General features: G+C 47.0%; 1 protein-coding gene across 1 annotated transcript in view; it reads right to left on the bottom strand.

Moving 5' to 3' along the window:
- MDGA1 (MAM domain containing glycosylphosphatidylinositol anchor 1) overlaps positions 1-21,879 on the bottom strand; it is a 110,509-nt gene extending 88,630 nt beyond the window's left edge. Inside the window, exons 1-2 of the mRNA XM_031059692.1 lie at positions 21,864-21,879; positions 1,410-1,549 (exon numbers count right to left, since the gene is read on the bottom strand). Of these exons, the coding sequence (XP_030915552.1) occupies positions 1,410-1,549; positions 21,864-21,879 (156 nt within the window). The remainder of the gene's footprint in view (positions 1-1,409; positions 1,550-21,863) is intronic.
- Between the last annotated feature and the right edge of the window lie 3,280 nt (positions 21,880-25,159).

Raw genomic sequence — 25,159 nt, 5'->3', positions numbered from 1 at the left:
CAGAGGTTAGGATAAGAGCTTAGCTAGGGAAGAAATCAATCCATTAGGAGGGAGGGCAGAAAGAGGATGCATGCCACATCTTATATGTGTGCAGGTTCCAGTCTCCCTGGTCATGCCTGGTTCTAGGCTCTGGCGTCCTCTGTGCAGGTCTGGCAATGACAAGCCAGAGTGTGGCTCACTATCATGCTGTCTGCAACAGGGTCTGCTCCAGAAATCTCTCTAGATACTCAGGCTCAAATCCCTACAACATGCCAGGACCTTTCCACGCATCCAACAACCTTAGGCAGGGACACTGCTACCAAATTCCCCATTTCTAATGCACACAGGTATCATTTGTCCATCACTGTCACAAGCCTAGGCTGGTTGTTTTTGCTGACTTGGCTCAGGTAAATTTCTTTTTATTTTTTCCAGGATATTTTGATGGAAAAACCATTTCAAATCCTTGCCTTTGTCATCACCTCTTTGCCAAGTAGCTCCTCACAAGCAGGCCCACAGAGGCATTAACTGGCATAAGAGGATGCATGGCTTCTTGCCACGAGTGTCTCTGGCAGGACTGAGGAACGGGACCAAGGCACAAATCACACGTGGCTCCCCTGAGGGTATTCTGGCACATCCAGCCTCGCAGTGTGCACCAGCTGCCACTCCTAGCACGCTCTGTCCCAGAGCTGGCAGACCCATGCTCTAGGCCAGCACCTCTATGGACACCTCCACACCAACACTGAACTGCCCAGCTGTAGTATATGAAGGGTGCTGAGGTGGCTGCACGGCCCTGAGGCTGTGCAAACCTCTGGCACACCCAAGTAAGGACTGCAACCATTAGCCAAGCTCAGCTTTGAACCTCCCCAGTGGACTGTGTCTGACCACAGCACGGATGTGTCCAGTGCTGCAGGTCTGGCTCTGCCTCTGCTTGGTGGCCACAAAGCAATGAACAGCAGGTTCTGTGTGGGGCTCAGTGAGGTGCACTACCAACAACTTCCCCAACTCCCCCAAGCAGCATCCCCTGGGCTGTACATCCAGAGAAGCTGAGAAATGGATGGACCATGAAGGACCAACTCCTAAGGTAAGCACATAGGGGAAGTGTCTTCCAGGATGTTCCTACTTTGTAGTAAGAGGGTTAAAGATTTGAGATTTCAGTTTGGACTTTAGGTTTTTGGAGGGACTTCACATACTGAAGACAAGTAGGAGATCTTTGTAGGCTTCTGCAAAGCTTTGTGGACTGTTTCCCATGAAAGCAAGCTTAAATGCTTCACAGCTTAACGAGCTAAGTGCTTGCAAAATGGTGCACTCCTACCCAAGTCCAACGTGTAGGAGAAAGTTGGACACCCCACTGCCCACAGTTCTCCTCTCTGTGGAGACTACAAACAAGTACCATGAGGGAGCATGTGTGACAGGCAAGACTCAAGGCTCACCTGTGGCCGGGGGTGTCCTGTGACCAGGCACTGCAGGACCAGCGTGTCCCCCTCCCTAATTGTGTAAACGCGTTCACTGATGTTGTCTTCCTTCACCACGCATGCTTGCCCAGCATGGATGATTTGGGCCTGAGCAGGAGCTGTAGAAAGGAAAGAAGAGGTAAAGATGGAAACAAGCAGTAGCCCATCTACTGATGCCCACTGCCCAGGGTGGCTTCCCCCACTTCATAAGCCACAGAGAGGAAGAGCCAGGCAGTTCTGGGAATGAATCATGGAGCTCTTAGGAGATATATTATTAAGCAATTTTCCCCATTTCCTGAGTGACTGATATCAACTACTATTTTAAAACCATTGGTTCTGTAGGGATGAGCAGCTCTAGACACTGAAAAGCAGAATATGGCACTTTTTTGGGGTGGACCCTCCTGCATAGGTTGAGGACTAAAAATTTCCTGCTGTCGTCTCTCCCAGAAAGGAGTATGTGCAAGCAGCTATAGCAGGGACCTGGTCAAATCACAACTGCTCCATGCCTGTCTAAAATAAGCCTGATTACTATGATTTACCTTGCAGGGGGCTGGGATAACTACTGAGCAGAGTAAGAAAGGGCCCTGAAGCTCTGTACAGCTATTAGCACATATCCCTAGAACAGGCATAGCAAACACTGCAGGAAAAACAAGTCTTTCCTATATTAAATAGCAGCCTGTCTCAGCCCTGAGCCAGAGGAAACAGCCTCTGCAGGACCAGAGGACCCCATAATCTGTAGAGATTTCTCCACCTATGGCTGCTAATGGAGACCAATTACTGCCAGTCCAGTCAGGAAAATGGGTGAAGACCAGTGCAGTGGAAAAGTACACAGACAGAAAGTTCCCAAAACAAAGTTATAAAATGCCCAATGACCCCAAACAGCACCTATATCCCACAACAGCCCTGATGAGAAGCAGAAAGAGATGAGCTCTAGTAGAACAGGATTTTATAAAGAAAAAATCCTCAGCTCTGAAATTCTGTGCAAACAGCCTTTGGCTCCCTACTCCAAAGCGTTTGTGTGATCAGAGAAGTGGCTGAGCTGCACTGAAGGTGAGTGCACAGCCCAGCCACACACCTGCGCTTGTTCGAGGGGGAAACTCCAGTTGCACTTCAAGATACAGAGAAACCCACAAACATGTCTAAGAGCTGGTGTCTTACTGACAGTCCCCTGGGATACTTACCCAGCTTGCAAGAATGCTTTCAGGTGACTCTGGAGTCGCAGTTCTAGCTCCCATTAGTGGAATACAACAAAAATGAACAAACCACAGAGGAGATGATCAAAGGGTTTAAAGCAATGAGCCTTAGAGAGCCTTCCTAAGCAAAAATAAATTTTGCACAATCTGTTAAAGCTGAATCAAGCACCCACTTTCTCCTGAAGGTTAGATGAGCTTCAAAGACTGCCTTTTCAAAAATTATTTTTATCCCTTGGCATGACCAAAATGCTCTGGACCAAACCACCTGGGCAAGAGAAGTGCTCAGGTTTTTGCTGGTTTAATCCACCAGCAGTACAGACAGCAGGGACAGGCTGGGCTCAGGCAGTGGAGAAGATCTTTGCCATTGGTCACCACAATGCACTGACCCAGCTGCAGGGACACAGAAGTGGACACAGGGCTAGTGGGAAACTGCCCTTGCTGCTGGGGCTTTACTGCCTGCCATGGCCACCCAACATCCAGACGACAGCACTGCACATACAGCAAGCTCATCTCTCATTTTCCATCTCTTCTGTCTTTCCAGCATGGTGGCACTTTAAAAAAAAATATTATTACTCTCCAATTTGTTGACAAAGAGAAGCAACACGTCTATTTAAATAATATGATGGCACAAACATGAACAAATCCCTCAGCCTCTACTGTCTTCTCCACAGCTCAGGCATCATGGAATGCCAAAACTGACTGTTAAAACTTCACTGATACAGCTGAGAATATGAGTGACCTTCCCCTGCCTGGATGGCAGAGAGTCTTGTTGAACTCAGGAAAAAGCACAAACCTGTGTATGTGCTTACACACAAAAGTGTGGACATACATGCAGATATGTAAATACATTAATTAAAATAGGGGTTTATCAGGAAAAGACATCATGAATGCTTCTCAAGCCAACAGTCACAGGGGAGGCATTCAGAAGCCTACATAACCTTTGCTAATGCACCTTAACCCAAATGACAGCCTCTTGTGCTGCTTCAGCCTTGTTTAAGATCAGTTTTCTGCAGATCTGCCATAACACCTTTAGTGCCATTGTACTGCAGAGCACTCCTTACAGGGCTGACACACATGTGGTGCTGATTGATCCCTGCTGATTAAAAGTGAGACCCTGTCCCTTCCCATCCTGCGCCACATTCCCCCAATCCCCAAACCATGCTGCCTGCATTTCAGCAGGGTCCTGGCATCCTGAATCAGCAAAGCTCTGGTAAACCCTCTTGTCAGTCTCTGGGCTGCATTTGCCAGCTGGTGGCTCTATTCTCCCTTTGCAAACATGACTTTGCTGTAAAAATTAATTTCCAGACAGCCCATGGACGATCAGAATATTTATCTGCAGCTCTAGCTCCCAGTTAAATGTTGCTCTGAAGTTGCTCTACTGTACCCCATATGGTATACAAAGTAAGCATTGCAACTTTGACTCTTCCCTTTGTCTATTCCACTTCCATTATTTCACTGTTTTGTGTAACCCTTTTCTACCACTTGTCCAGAGGCACTTCCACATGGGGAACTTCCACAACAACATCATTAGGTAGAGTGGAACAGGATTAGAAGGCTTTTGTGCAACTATTCTGTGCCAATATACCTTGGTGTGATTTGCTGGCATATCCCTGAGTTTGAGAGGAACATTATTTAAACTAATCCTTGTAAGGCACTAGACTGCAATGAAACAGCAGCCCTGGGGATAAGCCCTGGGTCATAATTTTGTCCTCTTCTCCCAAATTCTCCCTGGATACACTGAGCTGTAATGAAGCTGACAAGCAAGGCTATACACATCTGGCTTTGTTAGCAGGTGTCTGAACTTCTTGTGTCACCATCCCTAACACCTTTCAGCTAAATCATTGGAAAGGGACATCACTTCAAGGGAACCTCCACTGCTTCAGCTGCAACATTTCTCTGGCAATAACAGCACCAAGTCCTCAGCAGAACAACCACCATTTTGTCATATCTTAAACCCCATGTGAACCCAGATCTCTCAAAAGGGAACTCAGAAAGCTTGGGGTTGTCTTGGAAAGAAAAGCACTCAGGTAGGTGGCACAGGAGCCTGAGACACTGCCTCTGGTTTGGTTATAACTTGACATTAGTAAGTGAGGGCTGAGCAATGAACGAACCCAGCTCTTTGGGGACTGCATCAAGATGGGACTCAGTAAGGTCTCTGTTCCAAGCTCAGCCTGCACAGCACATAAAGGCTGGGAAAATCACCTCATGCTGTATTACAGATGGGCAGAGAGAATGCAAGGATTAATCGCACTTTCAATGTGCTTGAACAGAAAGAATACATTATTGTTTGACATCATCCCACGTCTCCTGGAGGATTCCAGCACGCAGACAGCTTGCACACTGCCAGCATAACAGGATGGCAGGCCCATGCCTGTCAGAGAAACACTTCCACATAGAAGGCCCTTAGGAAGGCAAAGAAAGGCTGGAGATGAAGGAGTAACCGCAGCCATTCTCAACTCTTGAACAGAGACAACTTCCCCTGTTGAGTCCCTCTGGGGCAGAATCCCTGACCTCAGGCCAGCCAACCCCAAAGCAGAGGTCCAAGGAAGACCTCTGATGGCCTCTATGGGGGAAGAAGGGACAGATTGTTCCCAGAAATTTTGTGGGACAGAGGTGTCATCACTTTTATTCAACCTTCAGGTAAGAGATCAACTTAGAGAAGGCTCTCAATACAAAGTCCTCCAGAGAAACTAGGCCGGCCACATATTGAGTGTCAGATGGTTCAGAAGGGGAAAAAACAAACAGACTAGGAACATGCAGCATTAGGTCCTAGTTCAGAAAATGGCTGGCCTGTAATGCATTTGGCCTCTGCATCTAGATTTCCTACTATGCTTTCATTTGATATATTTACACATTAAAACAAAAGGAAATTGAAGTGGATAAAATAACTTTATTCCCAGTGCAGTGTACTGTACAATGTTATTATTACCATAACCTTGAAATTTTATGAGACTCTTGGTGCTTAGAGGTTGCTAATATCATGAAAATGTAGAAAAGGAGAGAGAAATGGTCTTTCGGAGAGGACTGAGTCATCTGTATTTCGTTTACAGGTCTAGCCATCCATCCTATTGAACCTCAGATCTCATCAGTAAAATGACAACGATGAGAGCTCCTTCACAGAGAGGATGGTGAGTGACAGATACTGCACTGACACTCCCTCAGTCACTGTCAGCACCCACAGGGGCTGCTGCTCCCCTGTTTTTCAGCACAGCACCTACTGCACTTCTCTGCTGCCTTCCCAGCGCTCCAACAGCAGCCACCATGCCTGACTCTGTCCCACCACTACCCCTGCCATCTGCACGTCCTGCTGACTGCCTCAAGGATGGAGAGCATTGGTCTGCAAAGCTGCTGGGCCAATACCTGCAGCTGAATGCACAGGGGCACTGAATCCACCCATCCTTCTCCAGGGTGGGAGAGAGGGAAGCTGCACCTAGAGCCTTCCTCTTCCTCAGCCTGAATCTACCACCCTGCTTTGCAAGGCAAGAAATGATCTGCCATGCATCTCGTGCAGATATCACTCAGCCTCTTCTGCACATAGCCTAGGCAAAGAAGCCAAGGTCCTTTCCATTCCCTCTCCCAAGCTCCCTGGCCTCACACTGCTTAGTTACACTGAAAACAGGAGGGCATCAGCTGCTAATCTGCAGCTTAACCCTCTCAAGAGCCTGTCTGTTTCCTTTCCTCACCTTTTCCATCCTGAGCCAGTGGCATGTAACAGAAGCATCTTGAAGGGAGTTCCCAGAAATGGGAAAACGCACAGTGTTTATAGACCACGGTGGGGTTGAATAAGCATTTCACTAAGGAAATCCACATGTGGAATTTCTTGCTGAGAGACACTGTCAGTGACTGCCTCTCCAGGAACTGCCCTGCAGCACTGTTAGCTACACACCACACACAGCACAGCACCCAAGGGGCAGCTCAGGCCCCTGGAGACAGTGTTTTATCCCTTCTGTCCAGCAATGCCCAGATCTGCCTGGAGAGCAGGGGCACACAGACACGGAGAGCTACGAGGGAGGGGTCGTGTCCCCGCAGCAGAGCACAAAGGAAAGGCAGCACACACATAAAGGGAAGAGATGAGCTGGCCACACTTGGCAGCAGCAAGGAAGGTCTCATACAATGGAAAGGGTCTGCAGGGGCAGCATCCTGATGGCCAAACCAAACACCCTGCTCTGGGAGGGGATGGAAACTGCCTTGATGTGTGCCCCAGCACTGCTTTGCTGGTCTCATTGATTGCTCCACTAGGGATGAAGACCACAGGCTTTGCTGAAACTTTAGACGAAACAAATTAACCAGGCCAGATCCAGCCCACAATGCAGGGCATGATATCGATGGGCCATTCGAAAAGGAGAATTCACTCCAGCTTGAGGACAATTATGGAAATAATAATACACAATCAGTGTCCATTAACACTGTCAGCAGGGCTGTGGATCAATATTGTATTAATGGCTGAAGAAAAACCAGCCAAACCCATCAGTCAGCAGTTAGGACCAGCACAAGTGCAGAGGGAGAGGAGGTGGCAGTGGGTGGGTGTAATTGAGCTCAGGCGTTGGATGCCTTTGTGCAGCCTGCCCAGGGGAGACCACTTTGCAAACCAAGCGCCACCACCACCTTCCAAACACATTCCCTGGCACTTCCTCAGGGGCCTCATTCTCCTCACCCCAGCTCCTCACAGCCTCTTTGCCCAGTGAAATGCAAAGGGAGCCCAGTCCCTGCAGGGAACTTTCCCCATGGGAAGCTTTGTACAGTTCAGTCTGCTTAAACTCCAGCTTTTAACACAAGACCAGGCTGGTCCCAAGCACAGAGAGAGGCACTGCAGAAGGCCCAGGGATAGCAGAGGATCAGCACATCCACAGTCCTGGGTCTCTTCCCACTCCTTGGACTTCTGTCTCGTCCAAGCTCTTCCTGTTGACTCTTCCAATGTCATGTGCTGCCTGGGCAGCTCTGTGCTACCACAGGACTGTCCTAAACCAAAAGACATCAGGAAGCCCTCCCTGCCTACTGACACTAAGGGGTACACCCCCAATAGGCAGATCTCCACTGAGGCTCCTTGGCTCTCACAGCCCGGTGTTTTCACTGCAGCCCAAACCACATATGCTCAAAAAAAGAAGAAAAATCTGCTTACTGTACACCCAGCCTAAACCCGCCACAGGAAACACATCATATTTCAGTAGTAAAATGTGACTGACTCCTTTGGTGTTTGTACACTGATCATGATAAAAAAAAAAACAAACATAAATTCACCCACAAAAAACCCACATCCATTCACAAGATAGGCAAAGAACCCTGTCTAACCCCACACAACTCTTGAGCAAGAAGAAAAAAATAAAATTTTCAATGAGAACTGCACAGAGAAATGACAGAAATGTGGAAAGTAATCACAGAGCACGAAATTTGGCTACTTGAAATAGCATGGGATTTTTTTCACTTGGACGAGACCAAGACTGTGTCTTTACATCTCTGTCTGATTGCATCTCCAGAAACCAAGTTTCTTTTTGTAAAGCTCATCCAGATGATTTCCACAGCCTTAAAATAACTTTTTGCTTAATCAATGTCACTTCCTTGAAGCATGTCTATAATTTTGTTTATTTTAGAAAAATGCCAGCTACAAAATCATGTGAGATGTCATGAATAGCAGGTATACCCCCCATCAACTGCAACACCTGCTCCTGAGACCATTGTTCAACCTTAAACAGGATTATGTGCTTTACTAAAGTATCAGTTACCAGATCATCACTGATCACCTCAATCCCCAACTCCACTGCCTGCAGCAGCTCACTAGCTTTCTTAGATGTTCCCAAAACATTTTTATTTTCCTGATATTCCAAAATATAGGTCCACCTAAATGCAAGAGTGCTAAGTAGAAGAGCAAAATTGATCAGCAACGTTGTTTGATAAGAATCAAGTGACAAAGGTGACAGACACAGAGCATTATTGTGGCATAAGCTGTACATTGCTGCCTAACTCTTATGTCTGAGTGGAATTGCTGCAGACAATTCAATGCCAGCAATATGAAGTAGCTTGTCTTCAAATCTTTAGGGGCTCCAGATACAGCGGCAGTCAGAGCCTGCACCTCAGCAACACTGTCCTGGAAGATTCCAGCTTTGGTTGGGAAATGAAAAAAGCATGCCTGTCTCATAATGGCCCTAAAAGAGCTTTATCATCTCTCCCAACCCACTTCCTGCTGTGCCAGCTACAGAGCCTGACGTGTATCTCTAAATCCTGGTGCAAAACTCAATGAGCCACAGAGCCACACTGGGTGAGGTGATGCTGCCAAGCTGATTTCTCAAAATAGTGCACATTTCTTCTCTGGTTGCCACTTAAATCTCCTGAGCATTCATTTTAGGTGAAAATACAAATCAGGCAAGTGTCCTGGGGGATAAATCCTCTAATCTAGAAGATGTAGACCACTAACAGAACGACTTGTCAGTTGGTAAAATACCCAAAACTGAAACAGTCCAGTCAGAGATAAAAGGGCTACAAAGAGAGGAACTCAACTGGACATGGGTAGCACAGACACTTGTTTATCTGACCCCTGTGCTGCAGGAAGACGTGAGTACTGCAGGACAGGTGAGCACCAGGCTCCTTGGTAGGTTTGATTATTTGTCTCCTTTATGTGAACTCACACCAGGTCTCCAGTCCCCTGAGCCAATCTCCAGCTGCTCCATGTACCCACCACCCTCTGATGGGCAATGAACAGCTACAGGCATCCAGAAGGAATGCAGACCCTCTGGCCTTTGGTTTTAGCTTTCACTGCACTCACCCCCAGGGGCCTCCAAGTAGCTGCCTCACCAGAGAGCCAAGGCTAGCTCAGATGGAGGTGCAACTCACACTTCTGCTCCCCCTTTTCTGCCTCTCTGTCACAGCATGCAGGAGCCACTGAAGCTGCATATCGCCACTCAGACAGGAAAAATGCCTTTCAGAGCCAGGCTGCAGCTTGCCAGCACTGGTAGCAAAGTCCAACAGATGATGTCCCCACCATCTGCTGCTAATAACTTGTGCAGGCAAATGGGCTTTGTTTGAATGGTCCCAAGGGCTCTCTCCCCTGAATTCAAGATCAGCTCATTTCTGAAGCACCACTGGTGCTGCTTCTTCTGCTTTTTCTCCCTTTTTATATTTTGAACCCCTTTGGTACAACAAAACTCTTCAACAAAGAGGTCCATGTGCACAGATCTTTAAACCAGAGTACTTTGAAACTCATCTGTTGTTTCATGGCTGGATCATTTGACATAAGACATAAAAGGAGAGCACAACACAGACAGCCCTTCAAAACAGGGGGAAAAAAGTCAATTTGCTAATCATCTGTCAACTAGATTAGAAGCAAAGGTGCATGAACTCCAATCAATGAATAACTACAGGATTCTTTTCATATCAAAACCAGAAAAAAAATCACATGACAGCTGTTGTTCCTGAATCATGAAAAATAAGGCAAAGCAGAGGTAGTGGCTTCAAACTGCATTCCCCAGCTAGCAGGACACAGGGAGAATGCTCCAGACTTTGCTGGTGACAACTCCACCAGAATCACACCCACATCCTAAAACCCACTCTGGAAACACAGGAACAGAAACAAATTCAATCTCCAGGTATACTAAAAAAATGTAACAGAAGAAATAGAAGAAATACCAAACCAGTATGCAACCAAAGTACACTACCAGAAATGGCATAATAGGAGCATTACCACGCAACACCAGCTGATGCTGTTCAACATGCTGAACCCTAAAGTGCAAATTCTTCAGTGCTGAGGTGGAAACTGGAGGCTGGTGGGCAGGAGGAGGACTGGCAGAGAAGAGCTCTCAGAGGAGAGAATGTCTCTCTACGTGGAGAGCCAAAGGGGATGATGTATGCTCAGGGCTGCTCGCCCCAGAGAGGGGCAGACATGGGGCAGCAAAGCAAGGCACTGACTACCTGGTGCCCCAACTCTCCCAAGGACCTCCCTAAGTACGTGACCAAAGCAGATCCACCACTGCCAGGAGAGTTTCTGCAGAGGCACAGAGCTCTGTGCAGATCACAGAGCCCGGCTGTGAAGCTGGGTAAATACTCAAGCACTGAATCAATGCTAAATCCTCACCTGTCACAGCTCCACTGCTTCCAGGGCCCCATCCACACAGCTCAGAGAGAGCTGGGGATGTGAGGGCAATCATGCCATGACAGCAGTGCAAACATTCCCTTCACACAGGAGAGGAAAGATTCAACAAATGTCCATGTTTACCTACTGCTATCCCCATCTTCCACAGAAAGCAAAAGGCCATTTCAACTGTGAAACAGAGGGCAGGAGGGGGGAACAGGGGAATGAGAGCAGGAGAGAGTGGCAAGAGGCACAAGAAAAAGCCACTGGAATAAAATTCCACTGAAAGCCATTTTAGAACAAAACATAGAAAGAGATGTAAGTACAAACACTACCCCCTTAATTCCACTGCCTAAAGCCCAATTTTACTACTGAAAAATGGTGGGCAGCAGGCACTTGTCTCCCTCCAAAGCTCTAGGAACAGTGGTGCCCATCCCACATACACCCCAGGTCCCCTGCAGCAAAGTCACCTCACAGGGGACCAAAGCACAAGATCAGCTCTCAGCTCCAAGCCAGTTGGTGGGACAGGAGAGGCAGGGATGGCACCAACCCCAGCACAGCCACTCACTGGCAGAGATGCCCAGGACCACGGGCACCACAGAGACTTGGCACCCCTCTGCTGGGTACCCATCTGCTCCCAGCAAGATCAAGGATTGGAAAGGCTGCTGATGATGCATGGAGGCTGCTTGTGACACAGCCCCTCACTAGGGAGAAGCCTTTGTGCTTGAATGAGTTCCAGTGCAGGCCCTCACAAAACAGGGAAGCTTTTATCCCCCAGGCAGTGCTGTTAAGTGGGGAAGGGCTGCTATTGCCCTCTGCCATCCTTGGGCAGGAGCCTAAAGCACAGCCAGGGATCAATCCATACCTAATTCCACTCTACAATGCAAAGGCCAAGCTCCATCTGAAAGGAAGGGAGAGAGCATCAAAAGCAAATGCCAGCAAATTGTCAACAGAACCGAGGCAAAGGAGGCTGAGTGACACTCCTGGAAATCAAGCCAAGTAATGCTTTATCTCGACAGCATCCTTTATGTCCCTGCAGTGTCTTTGGTGAGCAGTCCTAGAAAGTCCCTGGTACTTTCCCTCTGGAGAACCAGTAATTTACAACCACACACTGGCAGACAGGCGAGCAATTCCCTCTGGTTCCGATAAGAGGAGCTGACATCTCTCTAGCCCCAGCCACCTCCATTGCTTTATTCTCTTTGTTTATTGATCCTTTTATGCACATAATGCAAATTGACATTTAATAATTCAGCCAAGTTAATGGTGCTTAAATATTAAAAGGCTTTTCTCTTTTAATTAGCTGCAACAAAATAGGCAACAAAGGAGTGCTAGATAGACACCATTTAAAATACTCTTGTCCAAGTTCCCTGGCACTTTTCTAGGGATGGAAAAGAATAGTTCAACAGAAATTTTGTACAAGTCTCCTACTCTCACCAGGAAGGTAACTAACACACAGAACCATTTCCAGAAGCTTTGATTCATAGGGCATATTTATCTCTGTCAACTCTTTGCTTTCTCTGCCTTCTCCTCTTCTCCCAGTAAAGACTGAGGGGAGCGGAAGAAGGGGCAGAGGGCAGAATGAAAATCCTTCCCCATAAGAAGTGCCAGAACCCATGTGAAATGTTGCAAATGTGGATGCAGAACCCTTCTGATACATCATTGCAAGACCTGTATCCAGGTGAAAACAGAGCTAAAAGGTAGCACTGCACAAAGCCATTTCAAGAGCTACAAACAGCACAGAAATCATGCAATTTTTCCCTGGGGCAGGAATAGCTTATTCAGAAAATTAATTGAATATTACTCTGGTAAAAAAAAAAAAAATCCCAAATATAGCAGGTAAAGGAGCACTCATTTCTCTTCTGCTCATTATGCCAAAGGTTCAGAATAAGAAGGAAAATACATGGTATCTTTAAACCTCAGCTCCATCTCAGCTGGAGCTGATGGCAGTAATACATCTTAGTCATAATGTTGCTGGTGTGAATCACCATCACTGAAAAGACTTGTTATTATTTGGAATGTTTTAACTGTGCATACCTCCTCTCTGAATTAGTGCTCACTTGAAGTCCTCAATTGGTTTGAGTTTGGGATAATGATTTCCCACCTAACCCAGAGGAGAACCACATAGTCACAATAATTAGATATAGAAACTGTTAATAACTTAGTTTAATTACAACCTATTTTCTTCAAATTTAGCCTAGACATAATATTTCAATGAATTCTAATTACATGCCATGTTTGAAGAGCCTGTGTTATTACATTATTAATTCCAGACAAAGAAACAGACTGACAAACACTAAATTCCTTACTGAGGATGCTTAAAAAAATTAATCTTAATTCAAGTCAATTAATATATTGACTTGCAAATTCTGTGCAAATTCATTCTTTGACAGAGGACTACACATTGCAAATCTGTAGAGGGAAAGCTGTGTTTTTCAGACATAACAAAAACATCAAATTCCCAGTTTATGTGCAAAATTGAGTTTATCCTTACTACCAGATCTGCTAGGGGCATTTCCACAAAACACTGAGTCACTGTTCTGAAGCTGCCAGGCAGGACATCATGTCAAAGGGTGTCCTCACATGCAAAGGCACTCAAGGACTTCAGGATCACGGGAGAGGGCAGAGCACTGGTCCTTCTGTCCAGAAGTGACAGGAGTGTGCAACACACAGAGCCTTGTTCACACCCAGCATCCCCCCTGCACACAGGAGAGGGCAGCTGGGCACATCTGAGACCCAGCCCACTATGCTTTTAGGACTGGCTTTAAGGTGGTGAAATTCAGCTGCAGGAGCTGCTACTTTATCTCCCCTGGCACACAAAATCTAGAAGAAGGTCTTTCACAGCCCTCTTGGACTCTGGTTACCCCCTGCCCATTGCTTTGGCAGAACATGGGGAGCCACCCCTTGGCTCTGTAAGGCTCTGCACAGGGAGCATTTTCCGTCACTCCACATCCACCGCATGCAGCTCCTCACTGAAATACTCTCGACACCTTAACAACAGTTTGCATTGTTTCCCTTTAATAGACTATCCATCTCGCTCCTCTCCAGCTGTGCAGCACATCTGGCTCACTGCCTCTCCTGGGCAGTCACTCCTTACTCCAATTTTCCATTTATTGTTGCTCAGGAGGCTTAGGAGGTGATAAGGGAGGAAATGCCCAGTGGACAAGTGGCATTTCCGGGCGTTTTCAGAGGTGATAAAACACAAGTTCACTTGCAGCCTCTTCAGTTCTGAGCCGCCACTTCTGGCCCTGTGTAGTTGTCAGGACTCAAAGAATGCAGTCTCAGAACACTGTCAAAGAAGGAAGTTTCCTGAGGATAAACCACCACAACTGGCTAAGGTGGGAAACAGGAGAGTGTTAATTTCAGGCCTGCATGGATGTGAAAGGTTTCGAATTGTCACAAAGGACAAAATTCCACCATGCATACTGGGGTGAAAGTGCAGATGACAACACAGGAAGATGCCAGGCCTCATAAGGTGGATCTGGGTAGCCTATCCAGACAAAAATTCCCATCATGGCAAACTGTGAGAAAAGGAAGCAGCTGCTTACAGACATGCCATCCCAAGTTGGGGGAGTGGCACATACATCTCTTGTATATCTGTGACCTGGACTGCATAGCAGTGGTACATCCGGAACCTGGGGACTCCCACCACAGAAAAGACCAGCAGGAACTCATGTGGTGGTGACTACAGTGTGTCTATCTCTCTCTAACACCCTCCCCTCCCCTCGCCCCTTCCTATTTCTCTCCATACCTCACATTTACTGTTAAATAAAATCTGTACTATTGACTTTGGCATATAGTCTCGTTTGCAACTTAATTTGGGCAGAGGCATCTTTTAATAATCAGAAGTTAACATTATTTTGGTGTATCATAGCACTATTTTCATGTGACAAGTGGGATCATAACAGTAGTCTCCCTTCCACCTGCAGCTATTCCCAGAGAGATGGGGCCACATCCTGGGTATCCATGTGATTAATTAACTGGAACTACTGTGATTAACTAACACATTACTGGAAGTTCATCTCAAATGGAATGAACTTTGGGTTGCGGCTATAAAGAGGTCTCCTCAACCACAAGTGCCAGATGTTGGCCTCAGGAGCATCCCCCAAACCCTGCAAAATAAGGGTAACTCTGCCAATGCCACATCCTGGCTATATTGATGGAGTTCATTCTGACAAACAGCTGCAGCAACTCAGACAATCAGACTGGGGGAAGAAGAGGGGGAAAAAAGAAAAAATGAAAACACATTAGCAAAGAGTTTTGCAAAAAAAAAAATCTGATTACAACTGAAACGCAGGGAAGGAGAAGTGAGGCAGGCTGATGAAGGCTTGGCTGTTCCCCAGTGAGAGACCAACAGCAATGAACTTAAGAGCAAAAGTTTCACAAAGCAAGGTTATGAATTTATTACTCGGCATTTGTGCAGAGTCAAAAGATCGTCTGAAACACCAGCGACTTGCAGAGGAAATTGGGAAAGCACTAATCCACATGGGATAGCGTTTAAAATAATTTCTCAGCTGGCTGACTGCACAGGGGGTAAGAACAGGGATTAATTCTCTACCCAAGATCATGCATTTGTGCAAACATTGTCAAGCAGCTTGTTCAACAGGGGACTCAGGGACTAATGCAGCCGTATCAAAGCAGCCAGGGTCTGGCTGACAGCTCTGCAAAGGAAGTAAGATGATCTTTGACACGAAGGAAATAAAGCTATGAGAGACTAAAATGCTGACAGGCACCAGCCTCAAAGCTGAAGCATCTCTGAAGAGGAAAGCTCTTTAAAGACTTTTGTTCTCAAGCTCTCTTCTGCAAGGGAAAAAGCTTTGGCCTACTTAGGCGAGGCCAAGGGCAGGCTAAGACCTCAGTATATTTTGAAATCACTTATCTTCAGCTCCATTTGATGTTCTCTTGATATTAGTAAGAAATTTCACTTTATTTAAAACACTCCTGGTCCTTCAGCTGCATGTGGACACAGAGCAGCCCATCCCTTGGAGAACAAAATGGTCCCTTGGTCTCTGAAGGGGACAGGAGAAAAGCAAATCCACACACAGAACAAAGTCTTGCAACCAGCCTCCTTTCTTAGAAGACCTCAACCAATCCAGCCCTCTGCAGAACACCCTGTGACAAATGAACATAAAACTAGGGAGTGGGCTTCCCATTTAAAAGACTAAATGTCTGCAGAGGGAAGGATGCACAGCTTCTGAAAATATGAATTTACTGGAATTTCCATCCCCTAGATGAGCAAATCCTTTTTTGGGTGCTGCCCATCAGGCAAAGTATTGGTTTACTTTCTAAACTCTAATTTTGCCCCCAGCATCAGTCAACTCCAATTTTGCACGGAGGATCTGGTTATGCCCCAGAGGAGCATACCTCTCCAGCAGACCACCAGAATGAAGGCTGACAGGGACTGTGAAGCTAAATCCCAGAGTTGTCCCACAAGACATGTCACCAACCACCAAGGCACCACCTGCTGGTTTCACTGAGATGGGCAGCACACCTGTCTTGGGGCACTTCGAAGCCCAATGTGATGAAAGTTGTCTTGGTATAAATTTTGGGGAAACGACCAAGAATCTTTTTGAGTCTTGCAAATCACTTTTGCTAATCCTCATCTGGAGGGACAGAAGTTAGCCTGGACAAACTTAGGAAACTGACTGGGACAGAAAAAAACAAGTCATGTTTTGCTCCTGCAGAGGCTACAACCAGGACTTCTGCTCCTTCCACAGGCCAACAAGCACCCATGCTGCTGAACACCCAAAAATGAGCCATTTTTGTGGCTTGTTGTCATGCTTTACAACCACCATGCCTCCAGACTTCTCTCCCTGTTTGATCATATCCTAAAACATGTGGGGAACAACAGGCTGTTATCAGCTATGTGCTTTCTGTGTTAATGCCTGCCACAGAGGAGGCACGAAGTCATCCAAGGTAGCTGGGGAGCTGCTCAATGCCCTTCAAAGGATTTCATTTGCAGCAGCATAGTTCCAAACCAGCAGTCACCATCAAGCACTGATGTGAGTTCTTCAGGACCCTATTAATCTCAAACTCCACCCAGGAGACATGGCATCCTGTATTTTTGCCCACTTCTATGGACCTAATGGTCTTCAGATTATGGTCTTCACCCTCTACCACCTCCATATATCCCTGCTCAGCCATGACAGCAAGGAAGACAGAGAGAAAGAAACCCCAAAACCAAGAATAATCTGTGAGTACTTAGTCATTTCCTTGATGTGTGACCCTGGGCAAGCAGGTTCTCTCCTTTTTGGTGCATCTTTGTCTCACCACATGTTATTTGAATAATTGCACTACCATGTAATGCAGGGTACTTTAAGGCTCAGTGTTTATACAATTTTTGAAGACGTAAAAATCATATAAATGCTAAGTCTTATTGTGGTTATTACCTTCCTCACAGGGGGGTTATGAAGCTTTGTAATTAATGTTTGTAAAGCAAATCTCTGTTATCGGCTGAAATGTAATGTGCCAGAGAAGTGTGAAGGATTAATATCCTCAGCAATCTGATGTGGGTTTTACTGCTCTGTGCAACACTTAAAAAAATAATTTAAAACAAACCTAAGCTGATACCAATAGGAAGGATGAGGAAGCAGAGACAGATGCATGTGGGGACAGAATGCTCTCCATTAATTAAGCCTAAAATCATCCGTCTCCAAGACGCCAAGTTTTTCCTGTGTCTGGTGATAACCATTCAATTTAAGGCTGATTTTGGGTAACCAGAACTCTTGAGCACCGCAGAAACTTTCAATGCAGTGAGAAATACCAAACACATCTAAAGCAGCACAGCTCTGACCCCACAACATTTACACAGGAACTGCTGCCTGGGGTAGACAGCAACCAGGTGAGATATGCTCAGAGACCTAGGACAGAGCTGAAAGAAAGCTGTAAACCCACAGGGTCCCACTCCCATACACCCAAAGTTCTGGTCTCCAGTCACTAGCTTAGAGGTGTAGAGAAATTTCACTCCTGAGGCTGTGCAGAATTCAAGCCCTGCAGCACCAGCAGCTTCCAGTCCTATGCATCAAGTGCCACCAGCTCAGTGGCTCTGCAAAAATACATACCAGCTTCAAATTTCTTCAGCATGGGAAATGTGGCTGCTGAACTGTTCTGCAGAACAGCTACTTTCAAGCGCACATAGATGGAGAAGTGTCTGTAAAGTCTCTTGAAGAACAATTACCACCAGAGAAGGAAAATTGCTGGCAATTGCTTTAACTCCTTGAGTACCACCTTTCTCCCCAGCACAGCAGATGCAGCCAGGGCGCCTCTCTCCCAGTGTGTCCATACATGCAAACAGCCCTCCAGATATTTCACAAGACTAAGTTCACACCACACATCCTTGTATTTGGGAGGAGATAGCTACTATTTATATACTGTACATGTACTATTTGTATACTGTATAAAATGATATGGGCTGATATGGGCTATCCTGCCTTTACACACACAGCTTGCAACAGTAGCTCCCTGGAAGACTCCAAAATCCACAGGATGTCCGAGCACTGCAGACTTTTTTTTGTGCAACTGTTCATCAGGCTTCACTCTTATTTACTGCATTTACCCACATGCCACAGGCTTCTGGTGCCAATTCTCCTTGGTGAATGCCAAAGGGATAAAAGCAATACTGGTTTTCCCCTCAATATGTGCGTACAGATATGTCAACACTTTCCACAGCCAACAGTAAAACTCAGAGAAGCTACAGAAAGAGATCAAGGAACCACACATATCTCAGACAGAGTCCCACCATACTGCCAGGTCATCTGCAAGCCTTCCCTACAGTCTGCTCCACAGGGATCAGCCTGACCAAGCTCTAAAATGTCCCCAGAGATGCATCTCTACAGCTGCTTTCACGTTTGCATCAGGAACTTGTTCTGGCATTCAGCCCCAGTCGTCCCTACAGAGGGAGGATTGAGAGAGGCTGGAACAACAGCACCCAAAGCCCTGTCTTATAGGAGACATGCCATCTTTTCTGCTTGTCACCTGAAGGCACACAGCAAGGGATCTGGGCTCACATCAGGTATTAGAGTAATAGGTGTGATTACCAATAACCTTGGTAGTGTCTGATACACCGCCACAGCAAGCAAGACACACATCCTTTCTCTTCCCACCAAGTGATGATGGGAAGGAAACTGCACCACAGCAAGAAAGACAGCAGCCACACAGGAGTCCATGGGATGGGGTGGGAGCATGAGAAATTAAACAAACGCCTCTCTTCACCTGTGGGACTTCCCTCATTACTCCCTTTTAAATCCTGAGAAGGCACTTACACTGACTCACTTGAGGCTCAAAAGGAATGCAGAACATGTGGTGCTACAGAGCAGTGTAACACACCTCCTCTCCCTGCCCCATGCAAAGGATCAAGCCAAATGTCCCTTCACCATCTTTGGTTTCACAGGGGAGAAGTTGGAGGGGGTGTGCTTCATTGCAGGAAGCTCTCCTAATCCTTGCTATACATGAGCAATAAGGGCAAAGGATTAGCATCACCAGCTGCTCTGCTGGAACGTGCAACAAGGAAAATTAGATGCATATATGCAGTGTCGAGCCATTAGGAAGCAGCGCCTCAAGCACCTCCCCCTCCCCATATTGCAGCTCATCATTCCCCATGGCACGAGCACTGCACTCCCCTTCAATGCTGCCTTTAACTCGTCTCCTCTGCCGCCTGTTACCCCAAATTACCATTTCCACCCCAGAAACATGCACCACTTTCCCATCAGTTACTCTGATCAAAACCATCCAGGGCAGCTGGTGCAGGCTGCAGAACCATGAGAGAATTCAGCACCTTCTGAAGCTTGGCCTCAGCAGTGTGGAGATGCCTGACACCCCAGCTGTGAGAAGTGGTCACTTTGCTTCATATTTTCCTATAATTTGTCACATCAAAAAGACTTCATATGTACACAGGTTGGGGAAGAGGGGCTGCTTTCACGACAAACAGAACACAGCTTTCTCTGAGGTGGAACACAGCTGGTTAACAGGGCTCAGGAACATTATCTAATTGCTCAGGCTAGAAAGGGAAAAGCAATCTAAACTGATTTGAAGCTTCAGAGGGAATTAGGGAGCAGAATATAATAACCTAAGTTGGAATTTGGCCATGACTCATGGGAAATAGAAAAAAAAGTGATTCTGGTTTTTTATGAACACAAACAAATTGCAACTTGGCGTTCCATTCCTTTCCAGAGCGGTGCAGGCATACATTTGATTTTGTTCACACTAACAATGCTCTTTAAGAAGGAGCTTTGAGGTTAGGAGAAAGGCACTGGCTTTATACCAAAAGAAGCTGTTGATTACATTGTGACACTATGCTACAGAGGACACCATGTCTCACATTGCACAGCTGACCTCAGCTTTGGGAATGGGCAGATTTTCAATCCCTGAACTTCACTATTTTAAAAATCCTCGACCAAATCTTCAATAAGGCAAATACACACGAACAACCAACTTCAGCCAAATGCTTTTCAGAATATTCCGTATCTGTCACCACAAGACTTTTCACAAAGCACCCATGCAAGAACAGCAGGTTTCCTAAGGCCAGGTGCCAGCTGCACAGCTCTGGGTCCATGGCACAGGACAGTGGCACTGGCCCAGGCTTGTGCCCTGGCTGTAGGTCTTGGTGGCAAAAGGCTCGCTCAAACCCCGAATCCCCAAAGCAATGCTGGTACAGGTCCTAGCAGTCCTGAGGTACAGTCAGAGGAGACCAGAAAAGTGCGCATTATCAAGGCAGGAAAGATTTCACTCATTAGCTCTGGCACATGGCTACTTTGAAGCTTCCCTGGTATTTTACAAATTGTGAGAAGGATCCAAGCCAAACCCGGTCTGTTTTAAAGAGCAGACTCCCACACAGGTCTGAAACACTGCACAGCTGCCTGCAGCTCACATGAAGTCCACATATGGGACAGGTTATAGCTAAAACAGTGCTTGGGAAAAGCTGTCAGCAGTGCCAGACTGCTCCTTTTCCACCTCCAACATTACAAGTATCTGTGAACAAGACAAGGCTGGTCCCCTTCTGCTTCAGCCTACCCAGAAATTCAGCTCTGATGAAGCCTTCGCCGTTCCTGTTGCAGATATGGCAGGAACAAGCTGGAGAGCGCAGAAGACTATGGAGAGCAAAGCCCACTTCTCCCGTTCTCCTGAAGACAGGATTTTTCCCACAGCAGCCACTCCCAGCCCCAACTTTGAGAGCTTTGACAGGCATGAAGAGAGCACCAAGGCCACAGCCCTCGTCATCCCTACCTGCCCTAGCCAAGTGCCTGTTTCATCCACTCCTTAATGTCAGCCTTGTCCCACTCTTAAAGAGCAAGGACAGGGCTAATGCTGGGCTGATTGAGCATTTAGGCTGATTGATCTGCAAAGAAATTCATGCCCATGCTTTACTACAGCAAGGTGTCCACACCCAGACAAGCCAGCAGCAGTGTTTAAGCCCATGGAAACAAGTGGATGTCACAAGCTACAGCCACTGCAAGGGCCATGCCAACGTGGGCTTGAAGATTAGTCCTCTCCTAGAAGGATTACAAGGGGACAGGTAGGACATCACCACCATATCTGCCGTTCAGTAGCAATCACAAAGCTTTGACAACATTGCTGGTGGGATTGGAGCTAGCTTGGGGGGGATAGGCAGGTCTGCCAGGAGGAATTAAATTCAACAGTTTTAATGCTTAATATAATCCAGAAAAAATTAAAAAATAAAACCTCTAAAAAGCCTTCACAGAATGGAAACTGTCAGAAACAAAAACACTTAACACTTAAAACCCATGTACAAACAAAGGAACAAAAGAAATTGGCAGTAGCCTTTGCTCTCCACCCTCACACTTAATGGTAAAGCAGGGTGGTGGGAGACACTGTCCACTACAGACTGAGTCACAGACACTTAGAAAGTGCACTGACCTTGGAAAAAGGTCCAGTGGAAGCCCAGGATGGGTTTTCTGTGTCAAATATGCATGGATACAATTCCACCTTCTGCTGGAAAATGGTAACTGTCACTGCAGTTGATGGGAATTACACCTATTTAATAGACAGACAAATTGGTTTTGTGATCCCACATGCCCGGACCTGCAAGACTTCCAGCCCACATAACTTCAGATAAAAATCCAGCAAACCCCAAGATAATGAAGTTTGAGATTCCACAAACATTGCTCCACTGAGCAAAGCTGGGATGTGCTTGGAGCTCAGTGCAATCATAAGCTTCTGCTAAATTACCTTGGGCCAGAAGCATTGCGGATCAGGATATTTCCAGGCAGGTTAGGGACTAACGCCATGAGAATTGCCACCTAAGGGATATTTTTATCGCTACTGTATTGCTCCTGGGCAAAATGCAAAAGGCATTATGTGTACACAGAGCTACAATTTCCATCTAAGAGCTGAGCCCAAGCTTCACATCAAGCTGTTTGACTTTACACTGCAAGCTTTGCTCGTCACAGTGAAAAGGCACCGATGCGTAGAAGGAGATCCCGTTACAGACAGACAGAAGGAGCGAGCCAGGCAGCAGGAGCAGCTGTCACCTGCTGAGACACGGCTCGGCAGCTTAGTCAGTGTCACGCTGAGGGCTGTGAAGTGCCTGACAGGGGCTACAAAAGGTCATAGAAATACACTTCACTACTCGATCCTGGCACCTTGATCAAAGTACTCTTGGGAAAGGGGAAGACTCCTCAGCTTTGCTCCCCTTTGTGTTCTCTTGGCACTCCCCTTGCTGAGCTTCTGAGCATGAGTCAAAGGCAAGAGGCTGCTGCTGCTGGAGCCAGCGGGTGCCTGGCAGCTGAGGGAGTTCGACAGAGAGAGCAGAAAAAACCTGAGGCATGAGGAGAAGCATCTACACATTCTCTCCTGAAATACTTACTCTCTGTTGTGTCATGGAAAGACTCAACATGCTGGAGGGGCATGAGGCATCCCCACAGCACCAGTGGGGAGCTGAAATTGGAGCCACACTGACCAACAGCCTGGGAGCTCAGTGGGGCTCACTTAGCAGCGCAATCCCATGGCAATGCCTGTTACAGACCCAAAGGCTGTCCTAGGGTCCTGAAGATGAATTAAGAGTGTTCAAGCAAGACTTTGGCTGGCAATCCCTGTTCCCTCAAAGAACACAGGCTCTCTCTCCTCCTCCCTTAGGAGCATTCAGGGAGTGTTAACTGTGCTTAGTTCAGCATCCCATGTCCATTTGCAGTAACTCCACCCCAGGGGACCCTATGGACCATGTATGACATTGTTCCTGCTGCACAGAAATGACACTGTTTAGCAGCACACTGGCCACAAACTGCATCATTGTGCATTATTTTGTTGGCTCTTGGCTATAGTGATGGTGGCCTACTGGGACCAGAGTGGATGCAGCTTCCAGGGAGAAAATCCTGCTCCCAACCTACTGCTCCTCTCCAAAGGCAGATAGCTGAAGGAGGTACTGTGGGACACCTGGAGAAAGGGACATGGGAGAAAAGGGAAACAAACACATCACCTCTCCTCTCTGGAGGGCAAGGGCTTAGACTGGAAGGATCCAGATCACTGCCTTTCCTCTCAGCCTTTTACAGGCTTTGGAAAGGGACAGATGCTCATGCCCCCCTGGCAGGCTGGTCAGCAGCTGCACGAGTAAAGGAACTGGGCACAGAGAGATTAAGGATTGTGATGGGATATTCAGGGAGTCAGCTGTTCAGTCCAGGAGCTCACTGTATTCATTTGCTCCCATAGCTATGGCAGTCTTCAGCAGCAAACAGTGTGGAACAGACACTTCAGTGCTCATCCTTGCAATTTCCAGCCCAACAGCCCAGTCACACGTTTACCAGCCTTCCACAAAGGGAATCACACTATAGGAAACAACAGGGCCCTCAGGGTCTGTTTTCTGTTTGCTATCCAACACAGGTTAGCAAAGGCTGCCTGGTGCATTCCTATGGTAACAGCTCACACCCCACAGCACCCCAAGGGCCTAGAAAAAGAGGTGCTACGAGATGGGGGGGGGCAGGTTATTCCACCCATAAGCAACCTGATTTGCTGCTGGAGAAATCCAGCCCCTGAGGAATAACACAAGGGAGAGAAGTGATGAGCAGGCAGCAGGAGATTGAGACAGAAAGCCTTCTTGGTGTTTATTAAAGTAGTGTCTGCTAGTCACCTCCTCAGCAGTGGTGGCATTTATGCAGTAAAGCACTGCCTTGAGGCAGAAGCCAGCACTCTTGGTGCAAACACCTGATTCCCACAGGAATGCCAGGTGGGAGCTCACCTGGCTGCAGGTCTTTCACTTCCAAATTGCCCAAACACATGGAGCCTCTCAGTCTCCTTGAGCCCTGTCTCACATCCCCACAGCTCTGCAGGCCATGCTGCCTGCCAGGAAGGGCTGTACTGCCTGAAACACCCAGGGGCAGGGAGGAAGGACTCAAGGGGAAAGGGCAGCTGGAGAGGCAGGAGCTACCTACCCTACCTTAGCTAGACATGTGGTCAGCCCAGCTGTGAGAACTTGCTGGGATTGCCATGCCCACAGCAAACCGAGCACTGCCCTCCCAGTAACCTAGTAACACTCACTACAGTAGGCTGGATCCTTCACCAGGGGAAGCACAAGGTCTCCCACACAACTTCTTCAACAATGGGTTTCATACAGCTGAAAAAAGAAAGGGTGAAGAAACCAAGGTGGCAGCTAATGGCTGAAGGCTTGGAGTGCCCTCATCTATGCAGCCATGGCAGTGGTGCTGCTGGGCAGGTACCTGACACCAGTTCCTGCATAAAAGGCATGAGTTACAGACCCAAGGAAGACACATTTTCAGTAGCTTTAAGGGATGGCTGGTGTCAGGGGTTGAGGAGGGCGGGAAGCCGTGAGGAATTTTAGCCCAGACACAGCCCCATCCTAAGCTGTAAATTCTCCTGGGGTGTGTGAGTGCTCTTGGAAGGACTCGCCTCAGGAGGCCACTGGAACCAGCCAGGTCTGTAAATAGATTTCTCAGGGCACCATGACAAGTAGAAATTCCAGGTTCATCTGGCTGAAGGCATACATGCTGCTTTCCTTCCAATACCTTCCTGCCTAATGCTGCTGGCTGCCAAGCCCAAATGAGGCTGGAAAATGAGTGGGTAGTTTCAGCAAAGAGTAGGAAAAAAAAAAAAAGAATAGCCTGCTTCAGTTGTTTGGAGAGAATTAAGGTTACTCTCAGAGAGAGAACAACAGGGAGCAGCATCAGACCTGCCTGGGGAAAGGCAAGTCTGCTCACCAGGGGGATGATATTTTGTTGAAAGACAAGAGTATAGTTAAAACTCAGTTCAGTGCTCTGTACCTAAGACAAGAATAAATGTAGTACAAAGAGCAAGTTTCATCCTGTAGCATGTGAATTGCCCTTAAGTTTCTTCGGATTACATTTCTCAAACCTTTTTCTTCCCTCCATGCCCACAATCCTTTCCATAACTAAATCATGCCTCTTCTGCAGATACAAGGCTGGTGAAGAAGCAGGAAGCATCCAAGCTGGGAGTCAAAAGCTCTGATGGAGATTCTAATGGAAATACAATGGGCTACAACGATTTAAAGGCAACAT

This window comes from Geospiza fortis, unplaced genomic scaffold, assembly GCF_000277835.1.
Source record: "Geospiza fortis unplaced genomic scaffold, GeoFor_1.0 scaffold41, whole genome shotgun sequence".
Classification (NCBI taxonomy): Eukaryota; Metazoa; Chordata; class Aves; order Passeriformes; family Thraupidae; genus Geospiza; species Geospiza fortis.
This window is presented reverse-complemented; position numbering and strand designations above follow the sequence as displayed.